General features: G+C 25.0%; 1 protein-coding gene across 7 annotated transcripts in view; it reads right to left on the reverse strand.

The window, feature by feature from the left end:
* Nucleotides 1-24,491, reverse strand: part of LOC111638591 (MBT domain-containing protein 1-like) — a 130,706-nt gene that overhangs the window by 25,719 nt on the left and 80,496 nt on the right. For 6 of the 7 annotated variants that reach the window (XM_023384325.1, XM_023384322.1, XM_023384326.1 and 3 more), the window contains exons 16-17: nucleotides 23,305-23,395; nucleotides 7,525-7,690 (exon numbers count right to left, since the gene is read on the reverse strand). In XM_023384325.1, coding sequence (XP_023240093.1) covers nucleotides 7,525-7,690; nucleotides 23,305-23,395 — 257 coding nt within the window. The remainder of the gene's footprint in view (nucleotides 1-7,524; nucleotides 7,691-23,304; nucleotides 23,396-24,491) is intronic. The other variant, XM_023384327.1, reaches the window with a different exon arrangement.

The following is a 24,491-nucleotide window of genomic DNA, read 5'->3' on the forward strand; positions in this document are numbered from 1 at the left end:
AAAAAAAATGGCTGGCTTTAAACACCTCGCTTTCCTGGCTAGTTCCTGCTTGATTTTTCGTGAGATCAGCGTGTATCTTTTTAGCTTTCTCGCAAATAATTGCTTCCGATACGCTGTCTCCAGCACTGTTTTTCAGTTATCCAAAGCAAAAGCAATTTCTCGACATGATCTAATGTCTTCGATCTCTGTTTAGAAATTGATTTAACCCCTTTTGCAACGTTAGCAGATTTAATAATGTCTTTATTTTTCGCGATTGTCCATATCGTTGTTCTCGGAATACGGTATGCAACAGTTAAAATCTCGAACACGCGTGCCACCTTTGTATTTCTCAACAATTTCTTTTATCAGTTCCATTGTAATTCTAGTCATTTTTTTTAGTTTTCTGTTGCTTTTCATTTGCCTTTTTGCGATTCATGACTCATAAAAATAATAAAATTTTACTTACGAATAAAAATCAGAAGAAATTTAACAAAGTTATAAACCGTTGCACCGCGAACGTCTAGTCTAGTACACCGATAGTGCTACTTGTTCACTGATGGCACGTATAATTGAGTTATGTCATATACCGAGCAAAATTTGTTTCGTCCAAACAGGACGTATTCCAAATTGGATGTATTCTAAAGAAGACTTATACTGAGGTACCACTGTATATTTCCTGATTAGAGTGGATTCAATTAGTGCAGTAATGTTCTGAAATGCATTATCTGCACAAACAGATTATTTTTGTATTAAATAATTTTAACAAGCAGATGTGGTAACAGAGTTAGATAAGACATTCAATTAAGGTTTCTTCCCTGTTTATCAACTTGTGAACTCAAATTTCATTCAGGACATGAAGACATCTTTATCAATTCTTTCAGTGAAAAGTGTCTTGGACAATGGAAGTAAAGATGATTCATTTAATAAAGCTAATAATTAATTTATGGATTTTTACTTCAAAGAATATTGATATTTTATAATAATAAAAAATTTCTAAATGTTTCTTTTATAAAATAACTATTGCAATTTTCTCTCAACTAGTTAATTCATTTCATCAAAATTAAATTTTGGTTATTATTAAGCATTAATAAATTTTATTAATGTTTCATAATAACAGCTAGTTGTATATTATTATGATATTGTCACAATACTGGGCTGCAATTTTTAATCATATATTAATTTTAAAAAAATCATGTGACTTCCAGTTAAAACTGGAAGTTTATATAAAGTGAATTGGAAGCTTTCCATATCTGGTGTCAATATTCATCTAACTGATTCTGTTCTCAAGATTAAGGAAGATGGAAAGATGGATAACAGTAGAAATCTAGAGATCTGCAATTTGAAACTTGCAGCCCAATAATTTATATAATTGTTATTCAATGTATCAAAATAACTAGTCTTTTCTATATTTTGTAGATTTTCATCCAATGGCAATTATATTATAAATAAGTATTTAAAGACAAAATCCGCCCAAAAGGGACCACTGTAAAATTTTGTATTTTTAACTGGATGCATTTTTTTGTGTTTTTAAAAAGACTTTTTAGCTTTTTGGTGGCCAGTAGCCTAAAAAAGAAAGGTCAGTTGCCAAGAATATGTGTAGTTTGAAAGATGAAGTTGATCTTTTCTATATTTATCAACAAGACATGTAATAAATAAGACAATTAAGTAATGCAATTAAACATTTTTACATTGTTATTAACTTACTGTTAAGATAATAGCAATATAATACTGCAACAAAATTTTGGCAATATTGTATAATTACTGAAAATGGGTCATTTTGCAGTCTTGTATTTTGAAAAAAAAATGAATTCCTGTTGTTATTAATTTATCTAAGAGTTCTTTTTAATCTATTCATCTATTCCAACTTGGCTTAATTCATTTTTTTATTCTTTAGTTTGTGAGATATATGAATGATGCAATCTTTCCTAATTTTGCTTCTAAATTATTTTCAATTGAAAATGTATGTGAGATCAAAAAATAACTTTGCAAGGTCTATAGGTTAAGTACTGTTGAGTATTACTTCAACATATATAGTAATCATTCAGATTGGCAACATGAGTGATTAGAATAATGTTTGAAAGTAGGGCAGTTGTAATGTAGAATTACTAAATAACAAGGTCAGAAAAATAAGTATTACACACAAAACCAATATCCAGCAAGAAACTGAAAAAATCTACAAAAGTAAATATTTTTACTCACGTTGAATGGTCATTGTCAGGCTAAAAGTCCTTTACAGTTTGAATGCAGCTATTAAAACAAAATAATCTCACAAAGAAATATGATCAGTTATTCAATTTTTGAGGGCATGCTAACAATGTGGGAAGAGATTAAGAGAAAATATCCTAAACACTAACCACAGTATTAGTCTCCTTTGTAACAATTCCAACTTCATAAGGTACACTGGAACTGTGGATTTGTTAGACATTTCAATTGGAATGGGTTCCACACAGCCTAGATCTAGCCCTTTATGACTTTCATGTTTTCTCATATTTGAAAGAATACATATGCAGTCATCATCATTTTGTTATAGCAACAGGACAGGAATTTTTTTAAGGATGGGATGAACAAACTTATTATACATGAGATAAATGCTTGAACAAGCTGGATGGTTTTGTTGAAAAATATCTTATCACTTGCAGATAATCCTATTGTTTTCATTTCTGCAACAACGTATTTGTCTGCGTTAATGGCTTCATGAAGTTTCTTTTTGATCATCCCACATATATTTTTGTTTTGAAAAGATTATCTATTGCAAGGATACAAATTAATAAAAAATAAAATAACTTTTTAGTTTTATTTTTTGTACTTAAATTTTTTTTTTTAATGCAGCAACATTAAAAATTTAATAATAATTTTTTTTACAAACATACAAATTATATTTATAAAATCCACTTTTTATAAAAATGACTAGATAGTAAATACAATATCAACCCAAAAACAATGCTTGAAAGATTACAGGAGTCAAAGGTATATATGGATAAAAAATTTCTTGAGACATTTGTCTCAGCTCTCCAGATTCCCAGCTATAGTCTGCTCTACAAGCAGGAGTGACTTTGCCTGCTTCATCCCTCATACATGGATGAGATAGCACTCCATGTTTTCAAAATCTACACGTAACAGTAGTATAAGGACCCTCCCCAATCTAGAACATATCACAGGTAAACAGAATAAAGAAATGAAGAACAATAATATACTATAAGAATTTGAAACGTAATAAAACATAATAGAGAAGGAATAAATTTAAATCAGTTTAACAGTACAGCATATTAAACAGAAACTTTAGATATCTTCAATAATCAGCAAAAATTGTAAAATAGCAGCAACCAAGAAAGCATAAGGAAATTAACAAGTTTTAAAGCATTGCAAATAAATGTTGTAAGACAAAAATGAGATTACAGAATGAAATTTCCATAGTAAGAGGATCAAAGTTATTGATTGTTTCATCTTTAAAAACCAGATCTAAGAATTGACCTTTGAATAGACTCTTTTCTTCTTTTGTTCAAGGAAAGAGATTTTATATATCTATGGCTTGTAAGAATAAGGGCTAATTATTATTATGACCCTTATTCTTCCAAACCACAGATATATTAATATTTGTATGCACACATAGACACACACTTATACAAAATACTTCAGACATTAATTTTACATAGAAATATGGGTAGTGATAAGTTTTGTTCTGACCTATTTGATATTATTGTGTTCTACTACATTTTTTTATTCAGTATAAAATAAAATATATTGATTTCAAGAATATATAAAAGATATTCATTTTTCACTGACACTTGAGAAAAATTACTTATATGTATTATATATATACAAACTTTTTCAAAGTTATTATCAACAAAAATAGAATTTATAAAATTACATAAATTTAAGAATGATAAAACAATATTAAACATCTATCTAGAAAACTTTGTAATCCAACTAACAATGAAAATTTTGCAACAGTATTATAAACCTCCACACAATTTCCAAAGAAATTTGTGGAGTGATGTTCCATGCAACAGTTATTGCCAAAAGCAACAGTCACTTTCTTTTTTTCAATTAGAGAATGAAAACTTGCATATTAAGATTTTTCATTCAATTAACATTTAAAATTATCTTTATCAGATATGTCTGGTCTGAAGTCATTTTTGAATCAAACATCAAATGACAAAACTGTATAGACTGCTGAAAATTTTTGCACAACAGAAGTCAGCTGTCAAAAAAGATTTTTCATGTTTGCAGCATGTATTTTTTAGAAGAATAATGGGACTATTTTTATATATATAACTAATACAGATATTGCCTTAAGATAGCATTAACGTCCATAAAATTTGTTTTTAAATGAAGAGAGTTACTATCAGAAACATATTATCATCACATTACTATAGTGACACAAGAAAGTTTTTCCATAAGGAGACTTTTAATTAAAATATTAAAAATTATTATTTTAATAAGAATAAAACAGACTATATAAATACAATAATTTTATATCATGCAACTATCATGCATTTGCATAATATATCTAAAATAGAATGAAATTAATTAAATAATAAATTCAAATGGATTATTTAAGACTCAATAAATCCAAAATTTTTAAACATATAAAATATGATATAATTCTGTATGAATTAGAATATCCATACAATAGCAAACACAAAACACAAATTCATCCAAGAGTTTAAGCAGTTTCTAAAAGTATATATAAAAAGATAATACATTAAAAAATAATGATATAAAAAATTCATATTGTAAAACACACTAATAAAAATAATTTTCACCATGCAAAAATGCAATATACATTGAAATAATGAATGTTTTAGAATAAATATATGTTTATACAATAAAATCCTGAATATTCAACATTTTCTTCCATATTACAGTAAATAAAACTTAAGAATTTTTTCACTGTTGTATATTTTTAACAGCATTTCTTCATTATATATATTATTTATTTATTTTTTAAATACAATTAAAATTATACATAAAACAATAACAGAATATGGACATTAAAATTTTTTATTCAGAACTATATAATTCATATATAATTGGAAAAATATAATCTTTACAAATGTAATTTTATAGTTAAAATTAAGTACTTAGAGCATTAGGAGTAAATAGTCTTATTTTCTGAAGTAATCTTAACATCAAAACTATCAATTTCAAAAAGCTTAAACATTAAATACAATAAAAAAATTCTAAAATATAGATCTAGGTTTTATATAATTTATCAAAATTTGAAGAACTGGTATACTTAATACTGAGTCAGGTGATTAAATCTAAGTTATCTGTATCACAAAAGATACTAAAAGCAATATACTACTTTTAATTTGACTTCACATAATTATCAATATATTGTATATGATGGTGACCAAGTCAATCTTGACTATAAGTTTACTTCAGGATTTTCAACACAAAATTCTTGTCAGATCAATAACTGCTGTAAAGTACTGTACATACAGTATGGTTAAGAAACCATACTGTAGGTATCAATAGGCTAAAACTGAAATGTAAAAGGAAGTATATGACAGCTTATATAACCAAAGCATATAATAAATCACATCACTTTCATCAAGACTAATTAAATATTATTATATAGCTCATATAAAAAGAGGTAAGGAGAATAGATCCACATAGGACACTAAGCATGCTTCACGAAGTTATCTTGGCAATAACTCTATTGTATATCAAGTCTATTGATAAACATGTGTAAACCAAAGTAAACACCTCCAATAACATATTAATAGTTTACACAGCATAGTACTATGATTCTATCACTAAATACAATACAACAGAACATTATTGTATACCTTTGTTTACACTCTGCATTTGCATCAATGATAGTGAAAACTCAATTATCCAAAACAGTTTTAAAAAATGTATGTATGTGTAGTGTTGTACATACCACAGAGTGAACTACAGAGAGATTAAACTCCCCAAGAAACTGGAAATCACTGTGTCAGCTATCAATTGCAGTGTAACAAAACCAGGTAATATACATAACATGAAGTTAGATTTTGAACAAATTATTTTCTTTCAAATACAGTAATTGCAAATAGTAATTTTTTGTTCATAAAACTTGATATGTGTAGTGCTTGACATTGTACCTAAAACAAAAAAAAAACAAGCTTCTAGAATATCTGAAATTTTGTCTGAAGATGCCTAGTTCTGTCAATTTCAAATAACTGCACCTTTACTGTATATACTTGGCACATCGGCTGTTCAAAACTGCATATAATGTATTAATTTATACTAAATTATTATTTTTTTATGTTAATCTCTATGTTAAATGAGTTCACTATTATTCTAGCAGGCTGTCATAAATTTTTCCAACTAAATAAAAACTCAATTTAGTTAGAAAACCTTTTGGGACCTGCTAGAATAATGGTAAATGGTGCACAGTGACTAAATGTAGTAAAGATTTGCATTTTACTCATTGTAAAAAAGACCTAATTATGGAAAGATTTTTTCATGCTTAAAAACTTAATTTATGTGGCATATGTGATAATTGAACTCCTCATACCATACTGTAAAAGCCCAATTTCACTTGTAAAATACTATATTTAAATTATGTCATAGTTATCAATTAAAATCAACAGTTGAAATACTTCCAAAAATTTTTAATCATATAGAATTAGCAATAAATTTATAAAAACCTCTTCATATCCAATTGGAAACATTATATGAAATTATTATTAAAAATTTTGAATAAGACATCAAATTAATATCAATACAATTTATTATATCAAAGATGTAGATGACAACTACACAATGATAATAGTAATATTTAAAAACTAGCAGGTGGGCCCGGCGTTGCTCGGGCAAAAGTAATGATAACTAAGATAAAGATTATTACGTTACAGTCAACCTTACCCGTTTTCACAGAATGCAAGAATTGGGTTCCCTTGTTTCCAGACTAATTAGAGAATTTTTAGATGGGTCTNAAATCCCTTCTTAGTGTGCATTTTCGTGACGTACCCTACATGTGTAGCAAATTTCAACTTTCAACTCCTAACCGTTTGGGCTCTGCGCTTATTATTATTATTATTATTATCATCAACCCGTCTTGATTATATATTAGATAATAATATTCTTATCAAACTAATATTTATAAATTCATACTGTACACTCAGCTCTTTAACTGAAGTCTTTTATAAAATTACTTTCTTGTAATATCATCACATATGTAATAATCCATTAATATCCATATTCTATTAATATTCTATGTTTAATTAATTTTTTTTAACAAGTTCAAATTTATAAGGAAAAAAAATAACAGGATTTTAATGTATACTGATTTTGAATTAAACAAACTAAAATATTGTAAAATATTTTACTTTTTATATATAATAAAAATTATGATAGTCAGCATATTATGGCAATAATTTTAAACAATATTTACAAAATGTTTACATATTTAATAATTATGTTTTTTTATATCAATTACAAATTAAAAAGTAAAAGAACTTATTTATATTATATTTATATACAAATTTAATTTCTAAATATTTTCCCATGGAGTATTAGTTTTTTTTTTTCATGAATACAAAATAAAGCTACCTGTTGGCTAAACATTTGACAGTAGGCACCACATTCATTAATTCGAAGAAATTGTGCTACATCCAAAACATCCCATTGCTCAGGATTAACTTCAGAGTGAGTTGAACTTAAAGCAGGTCCACAAACTGATGTCTTTATATCACTCATTTTCATAATGAAAGGAAATCTATAGTTATGTAAGTACTATATGTTTAAATATATACAGAAAAACAATCTAATTCTTTAGGTCAAATAACTTTATAAATAGAATTTACAATTTTACCTTTTTTTATAACATTAAAAATAATTTAAAAAATTATATAAAATCAATAAAATATAATAAATAAATCTTAAATTATTCTTCAGATAAAAAAATAAAATTAGACATTATATATATTAAGATTTTAAAACACAATATTTTATAAATGAAATTAAAGTAACAACAATTTTGATAATTATATAATTAAGTTAAAATAATCATTTTAAATTATATAAAATGAATAAAAACATTTTAATATTAAAAACTGATCTCCAGTCATCTTACATAAAAATATAAATAAAGAAAAAAGAAGTGCATTAGGTTAAAAACATTAATTTTAACTTAAAAAATAATATGGAATCATTTGGAATTACCACTCAAATTATTTAAACCAGACACAAAATTTTATAAAAACAACCATCATACTTTAAGTCTAAAGTGCAAAAATGATTGCAATATTTGTAAGAATTAAATTATTTATTTTTATTTGTAGTATAACATTTCTACAGCATATGTTGTATTTGTAAATTTCTATATATTTATAATACCAAAAATAGTTAATATTATAAGTGTAAATTTTTTGTTCTATATAAATATTTGAAATTAAAAGTGATAGCTTTCAATATATGTAATTTGATCTCCTTTTAAATTACAATAATTTAACAAGAACGACTTAATAGCTACAAATATTTTTGAAAATTTGTAGCTATTTTACAATAATATTAATATCATATGTATTTTTTTTTATACAAGGTGATTCGTTTGTGACTGAACACTTATTATGTGAAATATCTCCATATGAGCACGAAACACAACAGTGATTTTTTTTATTTTATAGTGAAGTGGTTGACCAAGGTATGTTCTACATTACATGTTATTCAAAAGCGACTGTGCAGTCATAAGATACTGAACACGGTTAGTGTTCAGAACTAATGAGTGAATGCATCACTGTTTCACTAATTAAGTTAAAAAAGGAAATTAAGGTATTCTTACTGTATTTCTGAACAAATATGAGCATGCTCTTATATGTACTAGCTTGTTTTAGCTTATAAGAGCACTGTATTGCTGTGCTAATGTAATTTAAATTAAATATAAATTTTATCCCATACTCTTATATGCATGGAAATATGGTAAAAAATAAAAAAAAAACATATAAATTGGCAAAACTTTCTAGTAAAAATTTTGAACATGCACTTTACTATCTAATAAAATATAATTCATTCTACCTACAAAAACTTGAAATCCAATTAAATAAATAAGTTAACTTTTTTAACTCTTTTTTTTAACTAAACAATTCTGTTAATAGCTTATTTAAAAAATTTGACACAATTAAAATTTTGAATATAGAAAATAGTTATAAAACATTCCAAAATTGTTAATAATTGTTAAGTCCGATTATCTGAGTCTAAGTTAAAATTCTACAAATAATTTTTTTTTTTAAATTTCTAATATAACAATTTCCAAAATTGAAATAATACTTTAGTGCAGTTTATCAATAATATATTAAGTTGATTCTGGCTGCATATTGGGAGTATTATTCTAAAGTCATTGACTTAAAAAAAATATTGTTAAATTAATCTATCATCTGTTTAACAATTTATGTAATTTAATTTAAATCTGCAAGATTTACAGACATGATCAACAATTAGCCATTGACAGAATTGTTTTTTTTTTTCTTTTTTTCTAGATTCTCAATGATGCAATTCATCTTCTTGATCAATTAATTCTGTCTTCTTTTTGAACCATTTGGTATCTTGAATTGAAGTTCTGAAATTTTTCAATTAACTTTAAATAAAAGAAAAATTTATTAAAATATCCCAATTCCAGTATTTAACCATGAACTAAACAATTACAAATTCTACAAACAAGAGAGCAATTACAGATGGAGTAACTGTACAAGTCTTCATGTTATAGCTTTTTAAATTCATCATTACACAATAAATATTAAATATTTTTAAAAATAATATTAAGTATGTACACATAAATACATATATAATTTTCAACAAGTTTTCAACAATATTATAAATAGAGCAATTAAAAATAATTTTAAATACATAATCTACTAAGATCATTCCAATTAAAAAGCTTTAGTATAATTCTCTACATAAATTATTTTAAAAATTAAAATTTTGATCAATTATGCAGGTTATAATATGGGTGATGATTTAACCACATAATTTACAAATTGTTATTTGTAATTTATACATTAATGCCAAAGAATTCATTACCTTTCCAAAAATAGCATGCAATATAGTTTGTTTCAAGATAACAAGAGATCTGAAACTATGAAACTATTTTTAATGTATAATATAATTTTGTCATAACAGTCATGCACTGGTAATTCATATGAGTAAAAATATTAAAACATTAAGTATTTTAAAATGTACAAAGTATCAAAAATTATCTAAAGAAAAACTTTCTACAAAATAATCACTTTTAATTGTGCTGAGTATTTATTTTTTAATCTCATTTGATAATTTCAAATTGAATTTTCATTATTTTCTAGTTATACCAAATCAAAACAAAGTCATAAATAAAATATTTAAGTTTTATAATAACTTTTATTAAAACAATCTTATAAACATTTCTGATATATACAATTGTTCAACATATTCATTACTGTGTACTTTTTGCTTTTGTCATTGTACTTATATAATATTTTTAATAATACATTGAATTTTCAATTGTCTATAAACCTGTTTACCAATATTTAAGTATATTTTTAAAAATTTTATATATACTGTATACATCATATATATATATATATATTTTCTATTTTCAACTTTTTTAAAAAACATTTGAATAAAATTTATGGCCTTGAATTTAAACACTCATTTCATTTATTATTCATAATTAATTGTTATATTAAAATTCACCAATTTTATCTAAATAAATAAATTTCCTTTATACTTGTAAAATCATCATTGTAATAATTTTAATTTACAAAAATTTCTAAAATAGAAAAAATTTTATGAAAATCAGAAATTTTACTACTAAAGACAAAAAATTTAATTTTTAAAAGATTTTAAAACGAGAAATTTTTCATCAGAAACTAATGAATACTATTCTAAATTTTTAAAATTATCCAAAACTTAATCATTTAAAACATACATAATATTATACCAATTAATTTTTATAATTTTTTAAGCTATTTCTTAACATAAGAATATATATACTAATTAAACAAATTATTTTCTTTAAGAGAAATATTATAATTAATTTAATAAGAAAAATAAAGCATTCAATAAATTTTTTATCTACTTGGAAAGATTTGTTTATAATGTTATGTAATTTAGATTTTATAAACTATTTAGGACAATGAATAGCAATAATAATATTTTGAGTAAAAAAAAATTACTCAAAAAAAAAATTGCAAGGAATTTTAGACATATTTTCAAAATATCAGTAATTTTATTCCTTTTGCTGATATCTTAGACATAAAATAATTTTGTAATTTATGATATAATAAATGTTTATTTATTCAGTGACTTTCTAGCATTACAACAATTTAAAGATGTGTAATGAATTGAAATAAATTTTTATGGAATATTTATTATTTTCACGTACTGATTAAATATGTATAAAAACAAAATATGATTAAATCATACATTGTACGAGAAAGTTAAATTCCAGGTAATTATAAATGTCCAACATTTGACAGATAAATATTTTCGATCTTCAGAAAATTATTAGTGTGTGTTATAGTATTGTAAATGTTATCGACACTTTCATACATTTATAGAAACAGTAATTATTAATTATTAAAAATCTGTTTTAAATGACTAAATAAAAAAACAAAATAGACAAGGTTTGTGTCCCGGGACGTCTTGTCTCGAAATCCCGGGACTTTTTCTAAATTTAATTGTCTCGGCTCCCAGGACATTCGGGTCAAGACTCGAGACACGCATATCGAAATTGTATTTTCGAAATTTTATTTTCAAAGGATTAGTCGAGCGACGCTTCCTTTGTTCTCCCTCCTGTTTACAAATAAATAACGGAGGTGGGGGAAATTTACAAGGCTGTGTGACTTTTAACCTTACTCTGTTAAATGTTTGTTAAAATATTTGCACACTGGCCACCACAGCTCAGTCGCAAAATACAGATTTTTTTACTTCGAATTTGAATAAAACTGCACTTATTGCTTTTGCGGAAGATCTGCATTACAGACTTTTTGAAAATAGCCCTCGTATCCAAACGCAAGATTTGGAAATAATGGACGCTGAACCCATTACCAGTAGCTCTACAGTACACAACGAACCCGATGAGTCGTTTCAAAGTCAAATGGAACAGGCAATCAAAAACATCGAAGAAAATGTATCCGAAATTTTTGCAAAAAGATCAAGAGCAGCATTAAAAAAAGGAGTTCCAGTTATTTGAAGAAACTGGAAAACGTACTGAAAGTTTGAAACTACTTTATAAAGCTTTAAACACAATAAAACTGACATCTGTTAAAAACGAGAGTGTGTTCTCCTTGTCCGGAGGCATTATTAGAAAAATCATAAACAGATTGTCTGACAAACTGTAAATGCTCTGATGTTTTTAAATGCCTATTTTATTAAATCAGAAAAGATGTCTAATTGCTAGTTCATTATATTATATGACTAATGAATAGAAACTAGGTGATGATTATTAATGATTAGTATGATTACTAAGTTGGTTTTATAATATCAAAATAAAAAATGGTTTTATAATTTTAAGATTTCACTGCCAAAAAATAAATCTATGATTATAAGAATTAAACATACGAACTGTTTAGACTTTATTAACGTTATAAATGTTAGGAATTGATTTTATGTTCAATAAATGTTGATTTTTACTAAAATTGCTTTTTTATTGATACATCTCGCCAAAAATGAACTCGATTCTAATTTTATTCTGAGAAGATTCGAAGTCCTGGGATTTTGATTGTGAGTTGTGTCGTGTCCCGGGACTTTGAGAATGTCGAGACTTCCCAAACCCTAGACATAGACCACGTGTAATTTTTTCAAAGTTGGTAAATACGAGGGTTATTCTAAAAGTAAAGAACATTTATTTCTCTAGATATTTTTATTTAAGATAATGAAACAAAACTTATTTTACAACACATATGATACCTTAGCTATTTTTCTACGTAGTTGCCATACAAATTTAAACATTTGTCATACAGTATCATCAGCTTTTCTATGCCTTCTGCACACTCAGTTACTGCCAAGTTCTTGAACCAATCATTAATGGCCTCTTTCAGTTCGTTGTCACTTCCATAGTGATTCCTGGCTAAAAAAATCCTTCAATTTTTTAATCACTCGGAGCCTAGTCCAGGCTATAAGAAGAATGTTCAAAAACTTCCCACTTAAACTGCTGAAGCAAGTTCTTCATCAATGCAGCAGCATGCGGATGTGCGTTATCCTGGAGAAGCACAATGCCTCTGGACAACAATCCCCACCATTTGTTTCGAACTGAAGCTTCATTCATCACATTACCGTAAACCTCAATTATCTGTCTGTAAATTTTGATAGGATGGACTTTTTTCGCATTCAAAAAACGTATTACACTATGAACCTCACACTTGGTGGTATCTTTAATTTTGTCACACATTTCAAAGTCACACTGTAAACAGTAAATGATCATTGTCTCTCGCTGTTAGCATCAGACTGGTGTGAAAACATGGAAATGTTTTCACACCAGTGGAGGATGGCGAGAGAACTGTACAGCTTGTCAGATCAAAGCATTCTTTTCTTTTAGAATGACCCTGGTATAAGCATTCCTAGTCCCTTGAACTTAAATAAGAAGTATGAATTGATATTTGAAAGTATTGTAAAATAACTGAAAATGACTTATCTATAATGGTATAAATTTTAATTCAGAACATATATAATAAGGGTGCTTGTTGAAACTTTCTGAACAACACATTATAATCATCATAAAGATTTTAGAATATTTACTTTTTCTTTCAGTTATAGTCTGATTAAATATTTAATATTACTACCATGTGTAACAAATAATAACTAGAATTGAAATCTATTTTAATGTCATCATCTTCTGTTTCTTAACATAGTATTTATATACAAAATGCTGTACATTTTATAATTCACTCAGATATCTTCTTTATTGTTTTAAATAAAAATAAACTTTATATCACATTTTTTCGTAAATNAGAATTGAAATCTATTTTAATGTCATCATCTTCTGTTTCTTAACATAGTATTTATATACAAAATGCTGTACATTTTATAATTCACTCAGATATCTTCTTTATTGTTTTAAATAAAAATAAACTTTATATCACATTTTTTATAAATATAAAAATATGACTTGTAGTTTAAAACTTTGTTCTTCACTAATAGATATAGTCAAAGGCATTGCCAAGGGGGACAGGAGGGGGCAGCTGCCCCTCTAGAAATTCAAAAAATTATTGAAATGCTAAGTTTTAATTAAAATAATCTTTTTAGGCTTCATGAAAGTTAAAAAAAAAATGTTTTAATTAAGATACTTCTTCTCCAGTACATAGTAAATGATTAAAACTTTATGAATCATTTTTATTTTACCTACATACAATTCATATCCTCTATCAATTTATATCATCTTGCCCCCCTGGCCCATTGGCTGGCGACACTTCTGGATATAGTCCAAACATATACTAGTAAAACAATGATTTAACATACAAAGGTATTATATACTTTATCAAGTCATTAAAAAAAACTAACCTTTTATCAGATAAAAAGATTTTCAAATAAATTTTTATACAATGATTTGTCATTATATATGAAATCTCAGACATTTTACATTATTTGCAGCTTGGATTTTAAATTATTATCTAATTTAAAATATTGCTGAATCAAAGAATTTTATTCAGTGATGCTTTAGACCTGAGGTCAGCAAACTTTTTTATGAATAGGCTAGATCATAAAAAAAATCAGGTTTGACAGGTGAGGTTGCAAACTCAAATAGGTATATTTTTTAAATAGGTACTTCTACTCATACAGCAAAAATGCAATTTGATAACCCTATAAACCTTAAGACAGTAGTGCCATCTAAAATAAGATTGGCTGTGCCATCCCCAATTTGGCCAATGGATCATAGTTTGCCAATCCCGTGCTTTAGACTAACTATGAGCACAAGTATAATTAATTAAACAACAAAAGATTTATAAAATTATATTAAATGACATTTTATTCTGTTGAAACTATTTTATAAAATTTTATATACAGTATTATTTTATTAACATTTAATAATCCAGTATAGAATGTTAAATTTATTAAAGAATTTACATAAAAATCAGTTCATTTTTATTTTTATCTGAATTTTTATTACTTCTGAATCCGGATTCAAACAAAAACTGTGTGTGTATGTATGCATGCATGCATGTATACATAAATAAAAAAAAAATACTCATATTTAATTTGGAAAATTTAAACAATACTTTTGAGGCATCAAAAACAACAATAATCTTTAATAAATTTTTTGCAGATTTCCAGCAAAAGCTAATAATCTTTAAATCAATTGTAATTATAATCAAAAAACTATTAACAGTTTAGATAAATTTAACAATTCATATTATTATTAAATAATTCACAGTATTAATTATATAAATTATATATAACAAATTTTAATATACAAAATATAATTTAAATTACATAAAGCTTATTTATCAGAGATTTATTTATTTCCATATTTATCAGAGAAAAAAATTTATTAAAATTGTGTTTCAAGTCTCATAAAAAGTCTTTTTATTCAATATTCTTTATTATTTAATCTTCGATAATCAATCGTTTCATTTATAAATGTGTAATAGTTTCAGTAAAATTTATTCTTTCATATCAAATTTTAAAAATTTCAAACTTTTAATACTTTGATACATTACCTGAAATTAAATAATTTCATTTAGTTTTTTTAAAATAAATATATATTACATTATTTTCTTTTTTTTTAAATTATAATAAAATAATTTCTAATTTATTTCTTTTGATTCTTCATCTGTCATTAGGCCATATTTAATAATTATCAAAAATACATTATAATATAAAACTTATAATATTTACAATATGCAAAATATTAAATTCAATATTAAAATTTACACATACACACACAAAATTCAAAATTTTCTTCAAATTTTTGAATGTAAAGGCCTACTGCTAATCTATTATTACTATTATTTTTCCTATCAATTTAAAAATATAATGTATAAATCATTTGTAATGATTATAAAATTATCACCTTTATTTATAAAATATTTACAACAAGAATATTTAACTTAAATAATACAAATATGCCACATTTTAACAATGAAATAATTAGTATAAAATAGTCTCTATTACAATAACAATCTTTCACTCTTATTCAAATAATTTTTTATTAATTTTTCATATTTTATGTATATAAAAATCTCAAAAAGTTCTTTTATTTAATATCAATAACACATACAAACTCATTAATTTAAGATAATTTAAATCAAAATCTCTACATTAATTAAACAATACTATATTTAAAATTTGCTAACAATTACATTTAATTATATAAAATATACTCTGCAAAATCCTTTTGCAAGTATTCATACTAAAATGTAGGAAAATTAACATTTATACTATTTTTAATAAATATAATTTATAAGAAAACAAGAGTTAAATTCTTAATTATTTCATTTTTATTTTAATTAATTAAATTATAACATTGGTTTCATATTATAGAAGATGTAATACAGCGTAAGATATAATATAACCACAATTTCGATGTCTGAAAGGTACTTTTCATCATTAAACTGAACTAAATAACAATTATTAAAATTTATTTTTCATGTTTACTTGACAATATTCATCTGTTCAACTATTGATGGAGAATATTGTTAGAATGAAAATAATAATTTATTCCTTATATTTTACTATTTAAAATATTTAAATCTTTTTTATCATCTACAGCGGATTCATTTACTAACCTTCCAAACAATTTTTAATTAACATAAATACATTTTTACTTTATGAAACAATTCATATTCCACAAATGTATTAAAATCTTGTATGTAGGACATTATTATTTGATTTTAATGAACTTTTCTCTCAATAATTTAAATAATATATAGCGTAAAAATCTATATACAGGTAACTCTCGATATATGTGGTTAATTGATTTCACATATGTACCACATATATCAAAACTGCACTTATCAAAGGTAACAATCAACAGGAAGTAAATTAATTAATGAATTAAGTCATTAAGATTTTGTCTGAAATTGTAATTTTTACATTTATATTCACTTGAGCAGAATAAAAACACAGAAAAATGAAGAAATCAAATTTTTAAAATGTTTGTTGACAAATTAATTAATTAAATATTTTAGACAAAGTACAATGCAACATATTAGGGAAAATAATATTAAAGATTGACTATAGAAAGTTCAGACTAACCACTAAAATAGTCTAAAAAGAAAAAGTAAACAATTTAAAAAAAAAGCAAAATATTTAAAAAGTATTGCCTGCACAGTTGCTGCTTTCTGTTTTCGTTCATAGAGTTTTCTGTAAAAGTTGTCATTTTGTTGACAATTTCATACGTGTTTGACAAATTATCATGATCTTTCAGAGTTCGGTTCTAAACACATAATTTGTTTAAAAGTTATAAAGTTCCCTAACATTTTCCCCAGGCTCCTTACATAAAATTTTGTTAGTTGCATTTTCTTCAAATTTCAGATGCAGCTTCTTTTTCAAAATAGGAATGCTACTGAACCATCTCCATGAGTGCAATACAAGTGAGTAACTGTAAATGCAAATCTAAACATTCTTTGGTGTTTTGAGAATCAATTACTCCAAAACTAAGATTCTTTCCAATCATGTTTATTTCTTCATTTTAATTAGTAGTGTCAATTTGACCTTCAAAGTCACTGAACTTGCTTCTGCTCTTGGGAAGAAATTTTTCCATCAAGCCCTTACTGTGTTATTCTTAACATCTTGCCAGAACTCTAAATTGTTTTCAATATCTTGCTTAAGTTTAACATGTTTTCAAAATGAAGACAATGAAATGAAATTATCACCTGTTGTAGCTTGAAATGCTTACTCAAAAGTTCTTCCAGATAATACACTTTAAATGTTGAAATTACACCCTGATCCATCAGATGAAGCAGATGAAAGTATTCAGAAGTAAGAAAGCAATATGCACATTTTTGCATAGCTCATTCAATGATGTAGGACATCTCTAAACATTGTCAATAACCAAGATGTTTTAAATTCTAAATGATTTTGTGTAATAATTTCCACTTTTGGAGGAAAGTAGCTTTTAAACCAGTTTTCAAATAACATTGCTGTGATCCAAGCCTTTTTATGATCTTCCAAATTACAAGAAGTGATAGTTATAATTTTTTAAAGCTCTAGATTTTGAGTGTGATAAATCAGAAAGGGCTTCAATTTAAAAATCATCTTTTATGTTTCCTCCTGATAAACATATCAATCTGTCTTTTGAGACTTCAAACCCCCACTGTAAGCTCTTGTCAATTACCAGAAAAGTTCTGAAAGGTATTTTTTCATAAATACTGATTTCACCAGCATTAAAAATTAGACATTCAACCAAAGTTATAGTCCTTTCTTATTCTTTTTAAGACTGCAGTTGTGATTTATTGTCCACACTTACAACTTTTCACATCAATTTTAATTTACTTTCCACATTTACATCCCTACTTAGGCCTAAAATTTCTGGAACCACTCTTTGCCAGCTAAAGATGTTATATCGTCCTTGAATTTTGCTTTGAGGGAGAAAGTAGGCTGCATACTTTAATCATTTAATTGTTTGTGTTGATCAAAGTTCATTCTGATTTCAATCTTCAAGTCACATAATAGGAAATTTTTCATTTCTACCAAAACCAGACCTCTGTTTCTATTGAATTGTATACTAAAACAAGTTGATGCCACCTCACGTTGCTTCTTTTATTCCTTTGATTTCAATGTAAGTCACACAGTCAATTTATTGAAGTCTAGAACCCTTCCAATACTGGCTTTGTTTTCATTATTGTTGAATTGTTCAATAATGTCCAGTTTTATCACTTTGCATTTCTTATCAGAACTGATGTTATTAAATTTTAGAAGAAAACTAGGTTCACTTTATATTACTATCTAACAGCAAAGATGAGATGTTGCGAGTGAGCAGGAATGAATGAAGCAGGAAAGAGTGAAGCAGGAAAGAGTGAAGCAGGAATGAATGAAGCAGGAATGAGGAAAAGAAATTTGTTCAGCACTGTTGAGCTGGTAATGTTGAACTTCTCATGAAAAAGACCTGGAGCCATATTCTAGTCATTTATTTCTTGTCTCTTCTTTTAGAGACAAATGATAACAACTTGAGGGACAAAAAACTTGTCTTCCAAAGACAAATGCAATTCCAGTAACTTGCAACATCTCATCTTTGCTGTTTACATCAGAATTCTATTAGGTTGATTATACACATTTGGATTATCTGAGCATTCAACACAGTACAAAATTTCAACCAACAAAATTGTAAAATTTTCAAGAAGGCAGAGTACAAAATTATAGTGCACATGTTGAAGGAAGTACAGAGTTCTAATAAAGTATGTGGTTTTAACAGAAGCTTGTTTTTATTTTGTTTTAGTTTTACAGATTCTAATGTTAAAATGTTTTGAGTAATTTTGTCTTCTCAAAACATGGAGATTTTAATAACTGAGTTAAAATAATTAATTATTTTCTGAATTAGATCAGGGGAAATTAGATGTGAATATTTCAAAAATACTTTGAGATGGATGGCTGGAAGTAACAGAGGATTAACAGCATATCTATGACTCAATAACTGATGTCGAATCATTAATAAAAACATTGAGTCAGTGGAATTCCTGAGTAAAATGTAAAGTAGGCACTTTAAAAAAAGGATCAAAAGTGTTATCTTTATCTTAGGAAACAGTGTTTCAAGATAAAGAATGTTCTCTAATATTAATGCAGAGCATGAGGAGAATCCAGTCATCTATATTTGATATGATAAAATTGATGTTACAGAAAAAAGACAGCTATCTGTCTCTGATGATGAGAGAATCTTTGAGAAAAGAAGTCATTCAGAATCACATTTGGGGTGAAGTGATGACCTCTTAAAACAAAAAAATGTTTAGCCAATCAGCCATCAGTTTATGATGTAAACACTGTCTCACAAAGACAAGAGACAATGACCAGAATATGGACCCTACATTAACTGAAACCACATATACTGAGGATTATCTATATATATATATATTCTTACATATACCAACATAATAAATTATTAAATTTAGTATATCATACTTTCTCATTAAATATATGCTACAAGCACATTTATAAAAAACATTTCTTACTTTCTAAACAAATGAACAATTTGTAATTATAACAAACATTAAGATTATTATAAAATTATCTGTAATTAACAAATTTTCATTTTCTTTCTAACAACTATATTTTTCAAAATAAAAAAAAATACTGCAAAAATTTGCATCATTTGAACATTACACAATAATGTCAATTTTAAAAATAAAAAAATACAAAAAATTTCAACCTCACTATCCCATTTACAAATATATATCATCAAATACAAATAATTTATATATTCATAATTAATTTATCACTTTATACTTATATATATATATATTTTAATACTGAAAAATAAACATACCAATACACATTGATTCTTTATAACAAAACACACATTCAACAAATAAAACACAGCATTATATCACTGATAAAACATAGTCACATTAATTTTATTTACCATGCAACAATATGCAAAATATTAACAGGCATGAACATAAACAATTTAAATTAATAATTTCAAAAATTGCAGTATGTTAGGAAAAAGCAATTTTATTTCATTTATCATCAATACAAATTTTATTGAATGCTCGTTGTTTGATATAATCATTTAAAATTTTTAAAAAAATGCTAAATTTCAAGATTATCCTGTAAATTATAAACTAAAATACATCAAAATATATTAAAATGTAATTATTTTATTCATTAATACACAAATTTATATAAAAATTTAAATTTTATAATTCTTATTGATACGTGAACAATTTTCTGTAAAGTCTTTATGAGAAAAATATTAATATGCATTACATTTAATATGTATTAATTTTTATGAAGTTTGTTTTATGGGGGAAAAGTACTAATACTAACATATATAAATACACTTAAACACAATAATTTCAATATTATAATTTTTTATAATATTGAAATTATTATAAATTGTGATAGAAAAAAAATAGTTTTTGCTGAATTTTTTTTAATATAAATTAGATCATTTTTGTGTAACTTAGATATATTTCTCAAAAAATAAATAAATAATCTAAGCAATAACATTATAGAAACTGATAAATGAATTTCGTAAAATCATTATTTCTTTTTATAATGCAATTAATTACTTTTTGTTTGGCTTTTTTTATAGATAAAAACAACATGTATACTATAATACTATAATTATTATTTCAATCATTCAAAAATGCCATTTTGATAGTATAAAGTTCAGCTACTTCATAAAAAGCACAGAAAATGTCTAGAAATGATTTGTAATATTTCCTCAAATATGAGTTAAATCAGAATTTATCCTACATTTTTTGGGATTCTACAATCAAATCATTCTGAATCATCTTGTGTAACTTAAATCAGACTATTTTATCTATTCATTAAAGATAATATACAATTTTCAGAAACAGTAGTAGAAACAATCTGATAATCAATCTAAATAATAAATATAAAAATAATATTTGTAAATTAGAATGCAATTAGACAGAATTAGATAACCTAATAAATAGGGTATAACAATTTGCAGGGCTTATCACCCTGCAAATTGTTATACCCTATTTATTAGGTTATCTAATTCTGTCTAATTTATAGTTGTGGGCAAAAAGCATTGTTTATTATTAGAATGCAATTGTTAAGATATAAATGTTGATATTTTAGTTAAACTGTTTGAACACATATCATTAAATGTATTGGATCAATCAAATTCTAGTTATTTAATTAATTAATATAATCTATTCCTAACCACAAAGTTTTTGTTATAAGAAATTCTGCAGATAATTCAATTTTAATAAATCCACAATTAATAATTAGTTTTGAATTAACTTAAATTCTGTAATTAAAAACTAATACTTAAACACATTTATTAATCAAGAAGAATTGTAAATATATGCTGAAGAAAATAGAAAATTAGCAATCAGTTTTTCATTCATTTTTCTTTTAATATTTTAATGGAAAAAATGCATTAATTCAAAGAAGAATTAGAACTTGTTTTTGATTTTTAAAAATAATTAAAACCAAACACAAGTTCTTAATTTTATTTTTAATTTATATATAGTATAATATAAATGTATTTCTTATAACAATGTATTATAAATGTAAAATTTTAGTATTTGTTATCAAGTTAACATTATTTTAAAGATAATAATTAGAATTAATGTATAATAGCAAGAAAAAAAAGAAAACAATAAGCTTTTTAAACCTGAATATTTATTTTGTAATATTCTCAAAATTATTATTACACTAAACATAATATATCTATTGGATGATTCAGAAACACACTAATATAAGTTATAATTGGCTGATATAAAACTATTACAAAAATAGATTTTCTTAATTTTTAAATACAGTGGACTCTAGTTAGTAACAACCCTGTTTAGTGTCAACTATCAATTAGTATAATCAGATTTTGATGTCTTGGCATGCCAGTAGTAGTTGGTGTAATGGATCTCTTGTGTTTTGAGCTTTTAGCTGTCTCTAGGAAAGTGGAAAATTGTGATTTAGTATTGTTTTAATAAATAGTTCTGGATTTTTTTTACTTTTAAATTTTACCCTGTTTTGAAGGCCTTCAAAATTCTACACAGACTAATTTTGGGGGGACTATATCTTACAAATAGACTATTGGTTCCTTTGACTTTTTTACTCCTATTGGCATGGTCTATAGCTCTGACAATGACCCAATTACCTCATTCAGAGAAACATCTGTGCCAATATTCTTTTGGATATGAAACAAAACATAATGAAAGACTCTAATGCTTTTTTGATTACTCAATTGACTGCAAAGTGTAAAATTCACAAAAATTTATTTGAAATAGAAGTTGCAGTCTTACAATAAAATATACAGCTTCATATTATCATATATATGCAAAATAACTTCATTTCAAGTGAAAACTTCATAATATACATAAAGATTATATTGGTTAATGTCAACCTTTATGGGTGATTCCACAGGAATTGACACTAATGAGAATCTACTGTATTTAGATGCATTATAATTTTATACTGTATGAAATATTGCATAAATAAAAATATTAATTAGTAGAATAAAATTTAAGAATAAAAAATACAATTTATAATGAATATTTTATGATTAAATATATGTAGGAAAAAGTTAATTATTTTTATCCCAAAATATAAAACTGGATAATTTTTTAAAAAGCAAAATAAATAATCATTACTTCTAAAAATAATTTTATTTTAACATCATAATACAAAATAGATATATTTTTAAAATCTGCTTATTATTCGGAGTCATGCAAAATTTTTGTTTCTCCAAAATTATTATTATTAGTAATTAGTAAAAAGTTTTAAACTTACTTATTGCCATTATTTTCAACTGATTGAAAACCACATTTTTCTCCAACAGATGGAGATGAACATGTTACTGGAATATCTGATGTAGAAGAAACTAAATTAAATAAAAAGAAAACTGTCATTAAAAATAATATGTTAATAATTTTATTTCATAGAACAAATTATAATTTCTTTGAAGATTTAATATTAAATTTATTTAAACATTTATCTAAGATAAGATAAACTGAATCATATTTAAATAGTAAAAAACTAAATGTAAAACAGAGAACATTATTTTGAAAAAGAAAGAAAAGAAAAAAGTAGATGCTAAGCACATTCCAATTAATAACATGTTTTAAATTTGTTTAATTCAGAATATTAAATTAATTATAGTTTTAAATATTAAATATTTTCCTCTTTAAAGTGAACTTTAAACAAACACATTTGAATTAATTTATAGGTAACTTTGATTTTGAAAAAGTTGATTGACTTAATAAAAGTTTGAAATTGATGATGCACATTAACTAACTGAGCATTAACTATGCTTCAACGGACAATATAGGCTACTTAATTTGTAGGAACATTAGCTACTCTTCTTGAATTTCTTAAAATATCTGCACTCTTCTCAATTATTCAATCTCTACTTTCTCATAGAAAGTAGTCCATCATGCTCGGTGAGGGAGTTTCTAATATATATTAATGTATGTGAAAATTAAATCACTTTTACAAATAATAAATTTGAAGCAAAGTAGAAGCTCTAATTATCCAAAGTAGCATTTACCTATTATTTTAATTGCAGAATAGGCTATTTATGTTTTAAACAAATTTAAGATTAAATTTCTGTTTGGTTAATTTATTACAGAGTTTGTCAATCAAAATATAGTCTAAGCCTTTTTTCAAATCTGTAAATAAAACATAGTTTTTGACATTTATGCCTAACTCAATGTTTTATGATTTATCAAAATAAAAATAAAACAAATTCTGTTTTTTGATCCTTCTTAAAAGCAATTTGACTATTCAAAATAAATTTATTTTCTTGACAAAATTCAATAAAGTACCTCGTTAATACTGTAATAAAAATTTTCCTAAACACCAATAGCAGTATTGTATGCCTACAATAAGATGGTTCTTCTCTATTTCCTTTTTTATACATTATACTAAGAAAAGTCTCTGCCCAACTTTTTGGTATATCCATTTCAAATTCTCTGATA

Source organism: Centruroides sculpturatus, unplaced genomic scaffold, assembly GCF_000671375.1.
Source record: "Centruroides sculpturatus isolate CEXI.00-Female unplaced genomic scaffold, Cexi_2.0 scaffold1182, whole genome shotgun sequence".
NCBI lineage: Eukaryota > Metazoa > Arthropoda > Arachnida > Scorpiones > Buthidae > Centruroides > Centruroides sculpturatus.